Source organism: Perognathus longimembris, chromosome 21 (assembly GCF_023159225.1).
Source record: "Perognathus longimembris pacificus isolate PPM17 chromosome 21, ASM2315922v1, whole genome shotgun sequence".
Taxonomy (NCBI): domain Eukaryota; kingdom Metazoa; phylum Chordata; class Mammalia; order Rodentia; family Heteromyidae; genus Perognathus; species Perognathus longimembris.
Window position 1 is genome coordinate 23,225,474 of NC_063181.1, and position 16,073 is coordinate 23,241,546.

The window sequence follows — 16,073 nt, forward strand, 5'->3', positions numbered from 1 at the left end:
CTTTACTTTATATGGCTATAACAATATCTGTGGCTGAGTAATTTAGAAAGGTGTTTATTTTTGCTTATGATTCTGGAAGTCCAAAAACATCTGCTTAGCTTCTAGTGAGAGCTCTGTGGTAGAAAGTGGAAGGAAAAATAGGCTTGCAATGGGACAACAGAGCTAACCCAGCTATAACTCATCCTGGAAACACTAATCCCATTCCTAACTAACTCATTCCTGGAAACACTAATCCCATCTCTTTCCCCACCTCCCAATTCCACCACATTGGCAACCACATTTCCACTGGGGTTTTGGCAAGGTTAAACCATACTCCTACCATACCCTGTACATCTAAGACTGATTGCTAGAGCTGTATTCTGAAGTCTCTAATTAGGATGTAGCCTTGTCAATTAAGGTTTTCCCACTTAATTTTTAACAATCCAAATGGTTAATGAGCATTTTAGTACAGACAAAATACCATCCTCATCAAGGTGCTGTAGCAGACCAAGGAATGGACAGGCCATGGTCCCTGCCCTCCAGAGCTCACAGGCTGCAAACACTATAGACTATTTGTAAAGTCGAATTTAATCAGGGCTGTATTTCCATTGCAATTACCAGTGTTGGCTCATGTACGCCTTGGAACTTGGACAGATTTTGTCAAAGATTCAGAACATGGCACATGGCCACCTAGAGAGCCTCTTACAACAACGTGGTACTACATTTGTAAATTAAGTACAATATTCAGGCCATAGATATGAGAAAGTAAAGGACTTTAAAGTCTGTGCCAGTTACCCACATGTTATCAAAAAAGCGTCCTCAAATATTATGACTTCTCAGCCCTGGGCTCAAAGCAATGATCATGTTTGTAACCTCCTGCTATTTAAGCTCATTAATAATTGACAGTAATGTGGATTCCAACTTCTACTTAACTGCTCTTCAAAGTTAGAGTCACATTTACCACTGTTTTATTTAATATAACCATGATTAATTTACTAAGCAATTATCTTCCAATGTTTTTCAGGGGAGGAGCTCTGAGTAATTTACATAGGTGTCATGTTTATCACCTTTAGGTCTTCTGGGGGGGGAAAAAAAACACTTTAAAGCAAAAACATTGTGGTGGTGTTCTCATTCTTGTTTTGGTTTGCAAGATTTCAGTAGAAAAAGGGGTTGTGCAAATGCCAGGCTTTCTGCTTACTAAAAATCTTTCAAAAGAGCAGTTAATCTACTGCCTCACATTTGTGCCCAAGAAGTGGCTAAATTAATTTGCTGACAAAGAGAATCAATCATCATAACTAACATTTAAACAATACTGGAGACTCTGAAGAGTAATAAGCGGCTGGCATTAGAATAACATGATTTATTTGATCGTGTTGTTTGTGTGATTGCAGGTTAATGGCAGAAATCTCCTTTCGGTTGACTTTGATCGCACAACCAAGACAGAGAAGATCTATGATGACCACCGTAAATTTCTCCTGAGGATCGCCTACGACACATCGGGGCACCCGACGCTCTGGCTGCCAAGCAGCAAGCTGATGGCTGTCAACCTCACCTATTCATCCACAGGTCAAATTGCCAGCATCCAGAGGGGAACGACGAGTGAAAAAGTCGATTATGATGGGCAGGGGAGGATTGTGTCTCGAGTCTTTGCTGATGGTAAAACATGGAGCTACACTTACTTAGAAAAGGTAGGCCTGAACACTCATGTTAAAAACAGGCCAGGCATGGCTAACATTTTTTTTTTCCAGCTATCACCAGAAGCTATCACTACAAGAGGTGGGGGGGAAAAAAAAAAAAAACACAGTACCACATGACTGAGTTCCATTTATTATTCTAAGTATCAATATGGCAGCCACAGCATTACAACCCTGATGAATTTCTACATTAGCAAAGTAGTTTGCCTTAGTTAAGTTCTACTATCTGAGACCCTTTTAAGTGATTTATGCTGTAAACAAACAAGCACTAACATTATCCACCTGCCAAGCTTTATGCGTTGACAACATTCACAAATTAGACCTTGAGCTTGTAAGTCATTTGTAAATAATTTCCATGCCGGCTCTTTCATTTAAGAAAGAGCCTTACATTAGCACAGTTAAAGCTGTCAGTTTTGCGTTGTTTCTGGCTGAGCTTCAACATAACCATAAAAAAGCACATAGGTCTTATTTATGCATTATTAACCAAAAGAGGCTGTTTTCTTAGAAAGTCACATTTCCTGATACATTGTGGCATCTCTCTTTTCTTTTATATGGAATAGATAGACATCATAACTTGGACTTTTTCCCATTTCTGAAAACTGTACACAATGCCAGAAATGAAGACTTAAAATTATCTATACACAGAGAGCTGAGCTATATGATAAGCAGCTTGATGTTTTCTCTGGGATCAAGAGGAATGGGTGAGAAAGAAATACAAGAAAATGAAAGGAATATCTCCCTCCCTGTAATTCTTTCCTGAAAATAAAATTGATCTAAACAGGAGCTGGAATGTAGCTCAGTGGTAAAGCACTTACCTAACATACCAGGCTGTGGGTTCAATTCCCAGCATGAAAAAATAGGCAAGATACAATCCACCAAAGAGAATATTCATGAGATGTTTCTTTTTTTCTGCAACAGAAATTCCTCCATTTTGAGGTTTTTGCATATCTCAAATCTTAAAACCCTCCACTACCAAGTACACAGAAGCCTAAAGTTATAAACTCAGCTCTTAACAGTTCCTGCCTCTACCCTTACATATATCCAAAGTTACACACAGAAACTTTCATCATCCACACAAAAACCACATACACTTCTTTACCATGCTTACCTCTGCATTCTTGTTCTCCACCAGATGTGCTCTACCAAACTCCTCCATCTACACCTAAGCCCCTTCCACCTGAGCCTGCCCATCCAACTCCCGAGTGGCCTATCCACAGAACAGTCTTCCTGAGAACCAGTTCCAGATTCAGAGCTCAGTACAGGGCACCATGAGTCATACGGCAGCTTTTTACAACTCAGAAGTTTCCAGCAAGAACCCTCCTGGCCAGTCTGCCCCCTGGCAAACCCCTCTGTGTCCTCTCCTTAGAAAACACTCACCCCAGAAACAATGGACTGCACCTGCTCACTGAGCAAACTCCATCTACTCACCACACCCCACAGATGGCACTGTGCTGAGAAATCACAGAGTAAGGACCTACACACATACTTGTGTGGTAACAGATCCTGACATTGGATCAGCCCCAAGTGACTTCTCTAAGTAGAAAAGGAATAGATGGGAACAATTTTCCCAATCCAAACTTAAGTACATTGCAGGTAACAGTAATAGAAATATAAGAACCCAGACTCCAAAAACTAATAGCAGTGTTCCTAACATGGCTGCAAAAGGTTGAAAGGGAGCTAAGGAGTGTAATCATCGATAAGAACCACCATCACAAAATGATAAAGGCAGTCATCAAGATCACTTCTGTGTATCTGCAAAGATCAAAAAAGCCAATGAGACCTTTGTCATGCTCACTTCCCAGTTTTAAACTATTTCATTCCCAACTATTCTCTCCCAAACTATTTATTTCCTTTTTAGGATAGGCACACTAGGTGAAACTTTCTCATAGCAAAACAAGTAATACTTCACTAACAACCATCACATACCATGTTAAGTGACCATAAAACTAGGTAGTGATTCCTGTGAAATGATAGTGCAAGCCTTCCTTGGAAGAATGCAGGCTGTGAGGAACAACTCTCAGTGCACTTACTAACACTGATGTGTCAAGCTTTCTATCAGTGTAGTATGCCCAAGATAATGATCAACTTGAAAGGAGCAAAAGTTTGTATTGACTCACACTTCCAGAGTTTGCAGTCGTGGCTACTTGGCTTCATAGTGTGAAGCCCTGTAGTGATACAGAATGCCATTAAAGGAGTGTGTGAAGGAGAGCTGCTCGAGGCACAATGGTGGCCAAGAAGCAGGGAAGCAGGGAAGAGCAAGTCGGGGAAGAAGAGATCCAGAGACCCCTTCAGAAGCATGGTCCCAAATGCCCTAACTTCCTTCTGGGGAGGCCAACATTTACAGGTTTCACAGCCTCCTAATAGTGCCACACATTAAACCATCAGCATAGAGCCTTTGGCGGACATTTCAGATCCAAACCATAACAACCCACATATTTTTCAATGCCCTTAGATATGGCCACAGAGCAGATTCTTTAACAGCCTAAGTCATGAATATCACTTTTGTGCATTTCTACATCAAGACAAAGGATTAAGCCCCAGAGACTCCCAGCCTAACCACCCTCCCAGTTCTGCCATCACTCCTCCTGGTCTAACAAGGGATAGAGGAAGAACCACTACACTCTGCCTTACAAGTGGGTCTCACCTACACTGCCTCAGGGTTGACCACCTCCCGGGTTGACCATTTGTCTTTCTGTGACTGACTGTAAAATCAACAGAGCTTATTTTTATTTATAAGCTATGTACTTCATGATTTAACAAACCCAAAGCCTATGTAGGCCAGAACCATTATGATCACACCAGAGGTCCAAATCTGATTTGGTACCCACAAAAGAAAATACAAAAATGTAGATTTTTGTTTCTGTATAGATATCTGGTAATAATAGGAAGGAAAAAAAGTGAGAGGAGGGAGGGTTTGGAGTTGTGGCTCAAGTGGTAGAAGACCTGCCTGGCTTAAGTAGTAGAAAGCAAGCAAAAGTCTCCAAGTTCAAACCTCAATACTACACAAATACACACACACACACACACACACACACACACACACACATACACCCCACAACACAAACAAATGGGATTTTCAGGGAAAAATAAATTCATATCATTAATTCTTTTTTATAGCTCTCATTCACCAGGTGACTAATTTAGCAGTGTTTGCTGACATTGATGCTTTATGTACACATTGTCTGTTTTTGACTAATTCAGGTCTCTTCTTTACAAAATATTTCAAATGCTTTGCTCCACCCCCCAGATACACAGGAAATTAAAGCATGATTTGAGTGGCTCTTCAATCAAATGAAGGGGGAGAGCCACCTACTAAATAATTGCTAACTGTGTGTAGGATTGCCTTTCTCCTGTGCTATTTTCCCCTTGAAATATTGCCTTTAAAGCAGCTTTGTTCATGCCTGTATTATGACTTATCCAAATCCATTGACAATCTGCTGGTTGGCCATGAATGCTTGGAAAAAAGAATAGTACAATCCTGACAAGTAGCACATTATGAATCTTGAGCCACTAATTGCAGAACCCCTCACAATTAAGCATCCACGCAAATTAGGCAGGGAATCATTAACAACATGTAAGGTCAAGGATAATTCCATCAAAACAAAAGGCATTTTCTCAGGCAGAATGTGTCTGCATATTACGGTCCGTCAATCTGTGTTCGCTTCTCCCCACTCACAAACACCAGATAACTATATGTCTCTCTTCACAGTCCATGGTTCTTCTGCTTCATAGCCAGCGGCAGTACATCTTTGAATACGATATGTGGGACCGCCTGTCTGCCATCACCATGCCCAGTGTGGCTCGCCATACCATGCAGACCATCCGGTCCATTGGCTACTACCGCAACATATACAACCCCCCAGAAAGCAATGCCTCCATCATCACAGACTACAACGAGGAAGGGCTGCTTCTGCAAACGGCTTTCCTGGGGACCAGCCGGAGGGTCTTATTCAAGTACAGAAGGCAGACCAGGCTCTCAGAAATTTTATATGATAGCACAAGAGTCAGTTTTACCTATGATGAAACAGCAGGAGTTCTGAAAACAGTGAACCTCCAGAGTGATGGTTTTATTTGCACCATTAGATACAGGCAAATTGGCCCCCTGATTGACAGACAGATTTTCCGCTTTAGTGAAGATGGGATGGTAAATGCCAGATTTGACTATAGCTATGACAACAGCTTTCGAGTGACCAGCATGCAGGGTGTCATCAATGAAACCCCACTGCCCATTGATCTCTATCAGTTCGATGACATCTCTGGCAAAGTTGAGCAGTTTGGAAAATTTGGTGTCATATATTACGATATTAACCAGATCATTTCCACAGCTGTAATGACTTACACAAAGCACTTTGACGCTCATGGCCGCATCAAAGAAATTCAGTATGAAATATTCAGGTCCCTCATGTACTGGATTACAATTCAATATGATAATATGGGTCGGGTAACCAAGAGAGAGATTAAAATAGGGCCCTTTGCCAACACCACCAAATATGCTTATGAATATGACGTTGACGGACAGCTCCAGACAGTTTACCTAAATGAAAAGATCATGTGGCGTTACAACTATGACCTGAATGGAAACCTCCATTTATTGAATCCCAGCAACAGTGCACGGTTGACGCCTCTTCGCTATGACCTGCGAGACAGAATCACTCGCCTGGGTGATGTTCAATATCGGTTGGATGAAGATGGCTTCCTACGTCAAAGAGGCACCGAGATCTTTGAATACAGCTCCAAAGGGCTTCTGACTCGAGTCTACAGTAAAGGCAGCGGCTGGACAGTGATCTATCGCTATGATGGCCTGGGAAGGCGTGTCTCTACCAAAACCAGTCTAGGGCAGCACCTGCAGTTTTTTTATGCTGACCTAACTTATCCTACAAGGATCACTCACGTCTACAACCATTCTAGTTCAGAAATCACCTCCCTTTATTACGATCTTCAAGGACATCTTTTTGCCATGGAAATCAGCAGTGGGGATGAATTCTACATTGCCTCTGATAACACGGGGACACCGTTAGCTGTTTTCAGTAGCAATGGACTCATGCTAAAACAGATTCAGTACACTGCATATGGAGAAATCTATTTTGACTCCAATATTGACTTTCAACTGGTCATTGGATTTCATGGTGGCTTATATGACCCACTGACCAAATTAATCCACTTTGGAGAACGAGACTATGACATTTTGGCAGGACGATGGACAACACCTGACATAGAAATCTGGAAAAGAATTGGGAAGGACCCAGCTCCTTTTAACCTGTATATGTTCCGGAATAACAACCCTGCAAGCAAAATCCATGATGTGAAAGACTACATCACAGGTAAGCCTCTTGTATTTCTAATTGCTAGAGTGTGGTGATTATTAGATGAATATACAAAGTCACTAGAATTGGACTTTTAAATGTATTCGTTTCTCTGAGCATTCTTAAAGAAATCACAATGGAAAAAAGAAATGTAGTCACTTTTTCTGCATGCTGCCTGCCAGTTGCCCAAGGCCACTGTTTTTAAAAATGACTTGTAATATAGTCCTTTATGGAAGAGAATTTATAGAGAACAGAAAACATGGTATACACACAGAGTGCCAAAGTGGGAGCTCCAACTTCAACATCTCTCCTACAAGCTCTGTGGGTTTATAGGCAACATAACGTCTTTTGAGTTCCAACTGCTGTATTAGTTACCTTTCAGTTACTGTTTAAAAAAAATTGAATTGTCAAATAATCATTTATAAAGGGAGAAAGTTGATTTTGGCTCACCGTTTGGTGTGAAGTAGGTCCCAGTGCTTTAGGGTTTGTGGCAAGGCAGCATGTTACAGGAAAAGCACATGACGGAGAAAAGCTGCTCACTTTATCAGCCAGGAAGCAAAAAGGGAAGAGAAGTAGATCGAGGTCTCTCAATCTCCTTCAAGGGCATGCCCTCCAATGACCTAAAGACCTCCCACAAGGTCAAACCTCTCAAAGGTTCCATTACCATCCAACAGTACCACTCTGAGCACCAAGCCTCTAACACAGGAACATTTAGGAGAGAATCCAACTTCTCAACTATGGCCATTGTCCTAACTATAAAGTGTGGCAATACCTACTTTGTAGCATAGAATTCTGCATTAAATAGTAACTACCTTATAAATGTGTAATGAGGTGTTTACCCCTCCACGCTGCCATCACCTCACCTAGAAACAATAATGGAGCAATTTCTCCATCAGATGCTGAGCTCAATGATCATGTTTCTGTTCTCAGTTCTGTCTTTTTACACTACTGCCTTCATGGCCACTTAGCACAACTGTTGTCTGATAACTATTGAATACATACCTAATTGCTCACCCAGACGAGGCAATTTTCAAGCTAGAGATTCAACATATATGCATATTACTCTATTAGCTTTGTAAGATTTAAAACATCAGATCCCACTTCTGCAACCACAGAAGGACTGGATTTAAAACAGAGACAGGTCCTCACAGGCACTTCTCTGGTTCCTCTTTCTTTCCCCCTGTCCTCCAGGAATTCTGAATCCTCCTGCTTTCAACCCACCATTCCTGAAGTATACAGATGTAACCTTTGACCATATTTGTATTTCCTGGAGGAAGGTTCTTTGCCGTCTTTGTTTGATTTTGAAGGTTTTCTTCTTTGTTTTGGCTTGTGTTCAATGCTCATTCAGGCTGCCTCTTTTCTAGCTTAATATTTGAGGAATACTCAGATGTCAGATGCCTCCTTTGGTTCTCAGGACAGTTCTCAAAGTACTGCCCCTGCTCTTGTTACATCTACTTCGTACCTTTCCTGACAGCTTCAAGCTTTCCCTATCTCTCCTTTGCCTCCCTTCTTCCAGCATCCTGATTCAACAATTCTTTTTATCTGTATTCAACCACCTTTATTTTCATTTATTTTTTCAATACATATCTGCATTCAGGGCCCTTAAGCAGATATTGCTCAACGTATTGCCCTCAAGCCTTCAACACTTGAGAGAAAGAATTTTCCCCCAAATCTAAGACTTAATCTTATGTTTTCTTATGTAAGCTTATATACACTCTACTTGCCATCTGATCCTATGTGAACCTCATGGGGATTTATTTCTCCCCACCACTACTCCCACGATCCCTTTTAAAAGAGGAAATACCACTAGGTTGTAGCCATAGGATACCTGGACAAAAGAACCTGCCGGCCTGGCAAAGGGGTGAGAGTTTGTGCCCTAGAGAAGGAAATAGGAAGCAAATGGCTCTCCATCATTCTGACAAGCAGTTTACCACTGGTTATTTAAAGGGTGTTGACAGGGGCTGACTGAAAGGCTGGAAAGTCCACAGTTCCTGAATTCATCCTCTCCTAGCAACGTGGATGGCAGGGAATGCCGCAGCAGCATTTTCTGAAAAACATCAAAAGAGAGATGGAACAGCATAAAATATATTAGGTGAAATGCAATTTCAAATTTTCCAGCAATGTGCTTAATATATAAAATAATCTACACCCAACTGTACTCATAAAGCTGCAAGCCTGCTGAGTAGTTCTATAACATTATAACCTCCAGAATAGAATAAAAGCCTTATTCGGAGCTTAATGGCTTTCAGAGTCACGTGGCAATATTTTAAAATACTATTTTAAAGCTTTCCAGGTTCTCTCCCCAAAGTTTCTCTCCACCTGTGCACAGTGAGCCTTTGAAGTCAGAAGTGATGGTAATCAGAGCTCCTGTGCCCTTGGCCAGTGTCATCCGCCTTCCTCACTAAGAATCAACTGCTCATTTTCATACACTCAATGTACCGTTTGCAGAAATAGCAAATGAGTTGTGGAATCCTATCTTTGAGAATTCACTTCTAATAACACACAATTTCTATTTAATACCAGTCTTCACTAACTACAAAACAACTTCCCTTGGTCATCTACAACTATGTCTATGACTTTCAAGCTACTCTTCATGCTCATCACCCTTTGTGTTATATCCCTGTATCTCACAAGGACAATGTTGTACTTGTGACCGTTTATCCAGTCTCTCTGAGTGAGTACCTATCAGTCTCCATTTGCTACAGCATTCACTCCAATTCCACCATTGAGGTTATTGTTTCTTCTAAAATTACAGGTTTGAAATGGAAGGAGGAAGATTTGTGAAATGGGAGGGTGAGGGTAAGATTATGAATCTACATATTTGGAGAGCACAAAACAAACTCTAACGCCTTTCATTTTGAACCTTTGTCCTAGATGTTAACAGCTGGCTGGTGACATTTGGCTTCCATCTGCACAATGCTATTCCTGGATTCCCTGTTCCCAAATTTGATCTCACAGAACCTTCTTACGAACTTGTGAAGAGTCAGCAGTGGGACGATGTGCCGGTAAGAAACAAAAGACAAAACTATGAAAAGGTGATAAATGTCTTGTTCACCCATCTTTAATCAAACAACTCTTGTGAACACTGTACCAAAGACAATTTTCCTTTATTTTATCCTTTTGAGAAAAAGAAAACCGGTACTTCCTGTACATTTCTGTTTAGCAAACCAGGGGTCTGTTAGACAGGTTTAAATCTGTTTTTAGCAATGCTAATAAAAACATAGAAAGACATTATCCAAAGGTAATAAAATGCAGAAGCTCATTTTTTTAGTGCTAGGTTTCTACAGAGAACCCCATGAAAGCACATTTATGACAGTAGGGACCTGCAGGCAAAGATATAATAAACAAGAGGGCAGGAGATCCATATTACAAATTAGCAGCCCACAAACAGGCCATAGAGTTCAACTTCTTTAAAATATTAACAGTGCTTCATGGAGGGAAAAAAAATGTCCTCTGGTAAAACTCTACCTACAGCCAGGTGTTTATGGAATTTTCCTGGAAATAACAGACCAGGGGGTCTGTACCTATTGAGAGAATCAAAATAAGAAATGGAATGGAAAATTGCAAAGTCAAAGCTGCTATGTAAGAAAGGGGCACTTTAAATTTCCATCATTCAGAGATCAGAACGGAATGCACAACAAAACAGAAGGATTTTTGGCTTAAAGCAAGAATAATTAGAGATCCTAAAACTAGGTTACCCCATAATGATAAGGAGAAAAGTACAGAGTTACCTAGAGAGATTAATCCCCCCTCCTTGAGCAATTTCCTATAATACCAACAAATACAAAGAGAAAAAATCATCATGAGGAAAACACACAAATGTATACAAGTGCAGATACAAATTTCCTGGTTTAGATTTTATAGTTAATATGTTTTTCAGATGTCATCCTTATCTTTCAAAAGAAAAACCCACCAAATTTCTAGTGTCTGGGAGCCATTTAAACGTTTCTACTCATAAATACACCTACAATGATAAAAGGCTATAAAGACATATTGACGTTCCCTAGCATACTTGAACATGCACATCCTAATTGTGTGTGTCTTTCCAGCATGTCTGAAAACACTTAAGCCTAACAGTACAAATAGATTTGAATACTTTTTTTTCCTAGGCAGCTCTTGGAATGATTCACATTCTCTATCAAGAGAAATGTTCAGTAAAGACAAGTTAGGGAATCCCTGGCAAAGTCACTAAGGCTGCCCCACATGAAGAAAAGCAAATGCTTCTCTCTGTGCTGTAAATGAAACAGATGTTTCCATTTGGGAAATGCTGGCCTGAAAAACATCTGTTATAAGAAAACGGCTGCGTTCAGATGCCCCCAATTTAAAACATTTGCCAAATGGAGATAGTCCAGTATCCCTATATTTTCTAAAAATCATTGTTGTTAAGAACAAATACTCCAGGCCAGCTGCTCCGTGGTCCACTCGACCCTATGCATTTCACTCCTGCAATTACACTGGCGATTTTCTTCTGAAGGCTGTCTACCAGGAGATGGGGCAAGGTTGACTTCAATGAGAGCACAAGCATGTCCAAGTATATCAAAGTACAGCCTAGGGTCCCCAGCCTTTCCAATTCCTCTCTTGCGTCTGGTGCTCTCCTTTCCTTGGTGCCTTCCATGGAGAAAGCCAGTGAAATAGAGGGCAGGGTTCCCAACATCCAGCAGGTTTCAAAAGGAACATCTAGGAGTTGCAAGAGGAAAGCTAAAGGCATGTGCATTTTGCCACCTTAGAAACTTAAACACAAAACAGTAGTACCATCACAGAGTTCCTTCCTTTAACCATTTGCAAATACATCCCCAGTAATAGGGCACCAGGAAGACATATTGAGGGAAGGGGATGGGTCTTTTTATTCAATACTTTTATTGTTATTATACAGGGGGTGCACTGTGGCGATTTTCATGACCGCCTCGGCCTTTTCCACCCCGGGCCTCTCCTTTGGGCGCAGGGCTGGGGAGGCCCCAGAAAAGCCTGGCTTTCCAGGGCTCTCCGATGTCGTTCTCTCAACCTTTCTTCCCTCCCGTCCCCCGTGTTGTGTGTTCACCTTTCAGCCCATTTTCGGGGTTCAGCAGCAAGTGGCCCGGCAAGCCAAGGCCTTCCTGTCGCTGGGGAAGATGGCAGAGGTGCAGGTGAGCAGGCGCAGGGGCAGCGGCGCGCAGTCGTGGCTGTGGTTCGCCACGGTCAAGTCGCTCATCGGCAAGGGCGTCATGCTGGCCGTGAGCCAGGGCCGCGTGCAAACCAACGTGCTCAACATCGCCAACGAGGACTGCATCAAGGTGGCGGCGGTGCTCAACAACGCCTTCTACCTGGAGAACCTGCACTTCACCATCGAGGGCAAGGACACGCACTACTTCATCAAGACCACCACGCCCGAGAGCGACCTGGGCACCCTGCGGCTGACCAGCGGCCGCAAGGCGCTGGAGAACGGCATCAACGTGACCGTGTCGCAGTCCACCACGGTGGTCAACGGCAGGACTCGCAGGTTCGCCGACGTGGAGATGCAGTTCGGGGCGCTGGCGCTGCACGTGCGCTACGGCATGACCCTGGACGAGGAGAAGGCGCGCATCCTGGAGCAGGCGCGGCAGCGCGCGCTCTCGCGGGCCTGGGCGCGCGAGCAGCAGCGCGTGCGCGACGGCGAGGAGGGCGCGCGCCTGTGGACGGAGGGCGAGAAGCGGCAGCTGCTGAGCGCCGGCAAGGTGCAGGGCTACGACGGGTACTACGTACTCTCCGTGGAGCAGTACCCCGAGCTGGCCGACAGCGCCAACAACATCCAGTTCCTCCGGCAGAGCGAGATCGGCAAGAGGTAACCCCTGCGGCCCGCCCCGGGCTGCGGGCTGCCGAGGGGACCCGCGCCGCCCGCCCGCCCGCCCGCCGACGAGACCAAACTGGTTCTGCTGCAATTTCTCCTGAGCCTAAACCACGCCCCCTTCGCTCAGATGTTTTTGGGGTTTCTTTTGTTGTTGTTGTTTTTGTTTTGTTTTGTTTTGTTTTCTGTAGCACAAATCCGAATCGGACTCTCCGACACAGAAGAGCCTACCAGGAGACTGATACTGCTATTAAATATATATATATATATGTATCCATACACACACACACATACACACACACACACACACACACACACACACACGACAAAGACAACTTTTTTTCTGAATGACCTTAAAGGTGATCGGCTTTAAAGAATATGTTTACATAGGCTTCTCGCTGCATTCAAGTTGGACTGAAAGTATTCAAAGAAAAAAAATAATAATACAATAAAGGATGAAAAAAAAAAGGCCTCCACATTTTGCTCTGGAACATGTGTTCCTTTGAGGCATTGTAATTAACAAAGGTTCAAACAATTGCATAGAGTGTTTCCAAATAGTACCGAATTGTCGACCTTTGCTTACAGGAAGTAGTCTTTCTGCATAGGGTGTGATATATAGATATATAGATATATATCTGTTCATTTTAAATGTGGGGCAAAGTTACTGTTTATAAACAAACAACCCAACTGCTTTCCCTGTGCTGCTTTGTAAAAAGGACAATGGCACAACTGACTTCTGCTTCAGTGGGGATTTAATAATGGATTTTACAATACTAATGTGGTTTGCCTTGGGGGAAACACACACACACACACACACACAAAACTGGCAAATAGAATCCTTGTCACTGATAAGCAAAGGAAACCCTGATTTTTTTGTAAATTATGTGAGACAAGTTGTTTATGGATTTTTATATGAATTACAATTTACTGTACATCAAATATTAGTCTCAGAGGAGTTAATTTATGTAAAGTGTTTAAAAAGTTTATACTTAAAAATAAAACGATAAAAACATGTGAACTGTGTGCTTTTTTTAAAAAAAAGGGATTGCACCTTTTGTTATCTGTTATAGCTGTACAGTATAACTTATTATATTGTAGAGATATAACAACTTATGCCTATAATGTCCAGAAGTGTTAATATTTTTGTATTAGGTTGAAAAAAAAAAAACATGCGACTTTCTATCACTAGACGATATGACAGTGAAATCCTAAATAGGTAGTGAGACAACTCTCCTTTCTCGTCCTTCTTTTCCATCAAGCCAGTGCCCTCCACCATTATCAACTAAGAGGCACCGTAGATTACCTAAACTGGGGGAATGTACTGGATGATGGGGAGTGGAGGGAAAGACAGGGAGGAGGGGTTCTCTGGCCCTCTCCTAGCCCTAGAAGTCAGTGGGGAGTTGCCATAATGAACCACGGGATTTTACTGTTAGATTATTCTTCCTTGATGGAGGGAAGAGACCGCATCAGATGCTCGGGAAACCTTTGCCAGACAGAAGGGATCTGATGTCATGGTGACGGTTAAATGTTTGTTGTAGGATCTAGAAAACATAGCAGAAACCCCAGAAAATGGTGAGCAAGCCAGAGGGAGCCAGTCAGAGTGAAGCTGGCTGGTGTTGGATTTGGACCCTCCAACCAGCAAGAAAGACCGAAAAAAAAAAGGATGGGGGGGACCCAGAGACGCCTGTAAGCCCAGTGACCCAACCATCTTGGGTGGGGGCTGTCTAGAATGGCAGCCTGGCTTTCCCAGAGAGGCCAGAGGTGCAGACCCAGCGGGAAGGGAGTAGACGGCAGTGGCCTCCTGTCTGCTCACATGCAGGGCCACCAAGCACTCTGTGCCAGCCCAGCCCGCTCTGACAAGTCTTTCGTGAGCACTAAATTCAGCCACACACAAAAAAATATTTTTAGAAAATATTCCTCAGTTCATTGAGCTATAGTACACACTGTTTTCCTCTATGTATAATGGTGATAAAATATAGCAAGTGAACATGTCGTAACTATAAAGGTTCAAGTGATGTATTGAAAATAATTTTCTAACTGCTTTGTATGTTTCACATACTCTAAATTGCACAGTAGGCGTGTTTATTAAACAGATTGGCTGGGAAAGCTTCAAAATAGCTACTGACTTTACAGTGTCAGTGCTGTTTCCTGTCTTTGTGTATTTGGTAGAGCATACCGAAGTAATTAATCTTCTAATGAATGCTGATATTTTATTAGAATGAAAGCACAGATTAGCATTAATATTTTTTATCCTGGAAATCCTTTGGCAAGTATTATGAAGCCCAAATTTAGAAAACTATGAGATTTCAAACCACATAAACATGGCTCTGTTTTACATTTTTATTTTTTAACTGTTAACTTAGGTATTTACAGTTCTGTCCAATGGAACTTCTGCAGGACTGTATTTAGCATGCTGTAAGTATTTTGGGGTGAAATAGGCTCTGAGTCTAAATTCTCAAGAAATGTCACTGACCATGAAAAGCTTGTACCACGTGACAGAAGTAAAATTATAGTCTTAACCTCTTCTCCACATGGACTGGTCTTTACAGGGGCACCGAAAAATGACACATTTGGAGAATCTCCTGGTGCTTATTTTAAATGAAGTCAAATCTACCCAATTAGTGTCTTGTTAGTAGGTATAATGAGCCTATTTCTTTCTAAAAAGGCTTGTGATCTGAACATGCTTTTACAACAAATAGTGACCTTGGGAAATATGTAAACAAAAGATCTTTTTCTAAGAGTGGGGGTGGGGTAGGGGACTGTATAATGAAAAGAATTAGCTTACACACACACACACAGAAAAAAAAGAAATTGATATTCAAAGTATTTTAGGCAAAGCCAGTCAAAATGCTTTCATGATATTTTGAGATGTAAATTTTGTCTGATTTGTATTGTTCTTTTCATTTGCCTTCTTAACTTTATATGTGACCTGAATTTTCCATAACTTGATGACTATAGATTGCATCTAGGCATTCCAATAAAAGCCAACCCAATGTGTGTGTGTTTATATATTTTTTCAAATCTTGGCCTGGCCTGTATTGCTTTTGTGTTTAACACGGAGCACAAAAAAAAGAAAGAAAGAAAAGAAAAAAACAGACAGAATTTGTGGGGTATTGATTTGGTTGCAATCCAGTTGTTATTATCTTTGACTTTATTTATTTATTTTTTTTGTCTACTGGCCAGAATGCCAGCTCAAGTGTGTGCACTTCACAAAAGACTCTTTCCTGGCCTACTTTAGAAAAACCTTAAATACACTCCTACAAAGACAAACACTCTCACTGTAAAGAATTTTTTTAA

At 41.8% G+C, this 16,073-nt stretch overlaps 1 protein-coding gene across 4 annotated transcripts in view; it reads left to right on the forward strand.

Annotated features, from left to right (window-relative positions):
- Nucleotides 1-14,083, forward strand: part of Tenm3 (teneurin transmembrane protein 3) — a 585,882-nt gene extending 571,799 nt beyond the window's left edge. For all 4 annotated transcript variants that reach the window (XM_048330896.1, XM_048330895.1, XM_048330894.1 and 1 more), the window contains 4 exons: nt 1,371-1,667; nt 5,383-6,994; nt 9,851-9,981; nt 12,022-14,083. In XM_048330896.1, the coding sequence (XP_048186853.1) occupies nt 1,371-1,667; nt 5,383-6,994; nt 9,851-9,981; nt 12,022-12,777 (2,796 nt within the window). In that variant the 3' untranslated portion in view covers nt 12,778-14,083. The remainder of the gene's footprint in view (nt 1-1,370; nt 1,668-5,382; nt 6,995-9,850; nt 9,982-12,021) is intronic.
- The last annotated feature ends 1,990 nt before the right edge of the window (nt 14,084-16,073 follow it).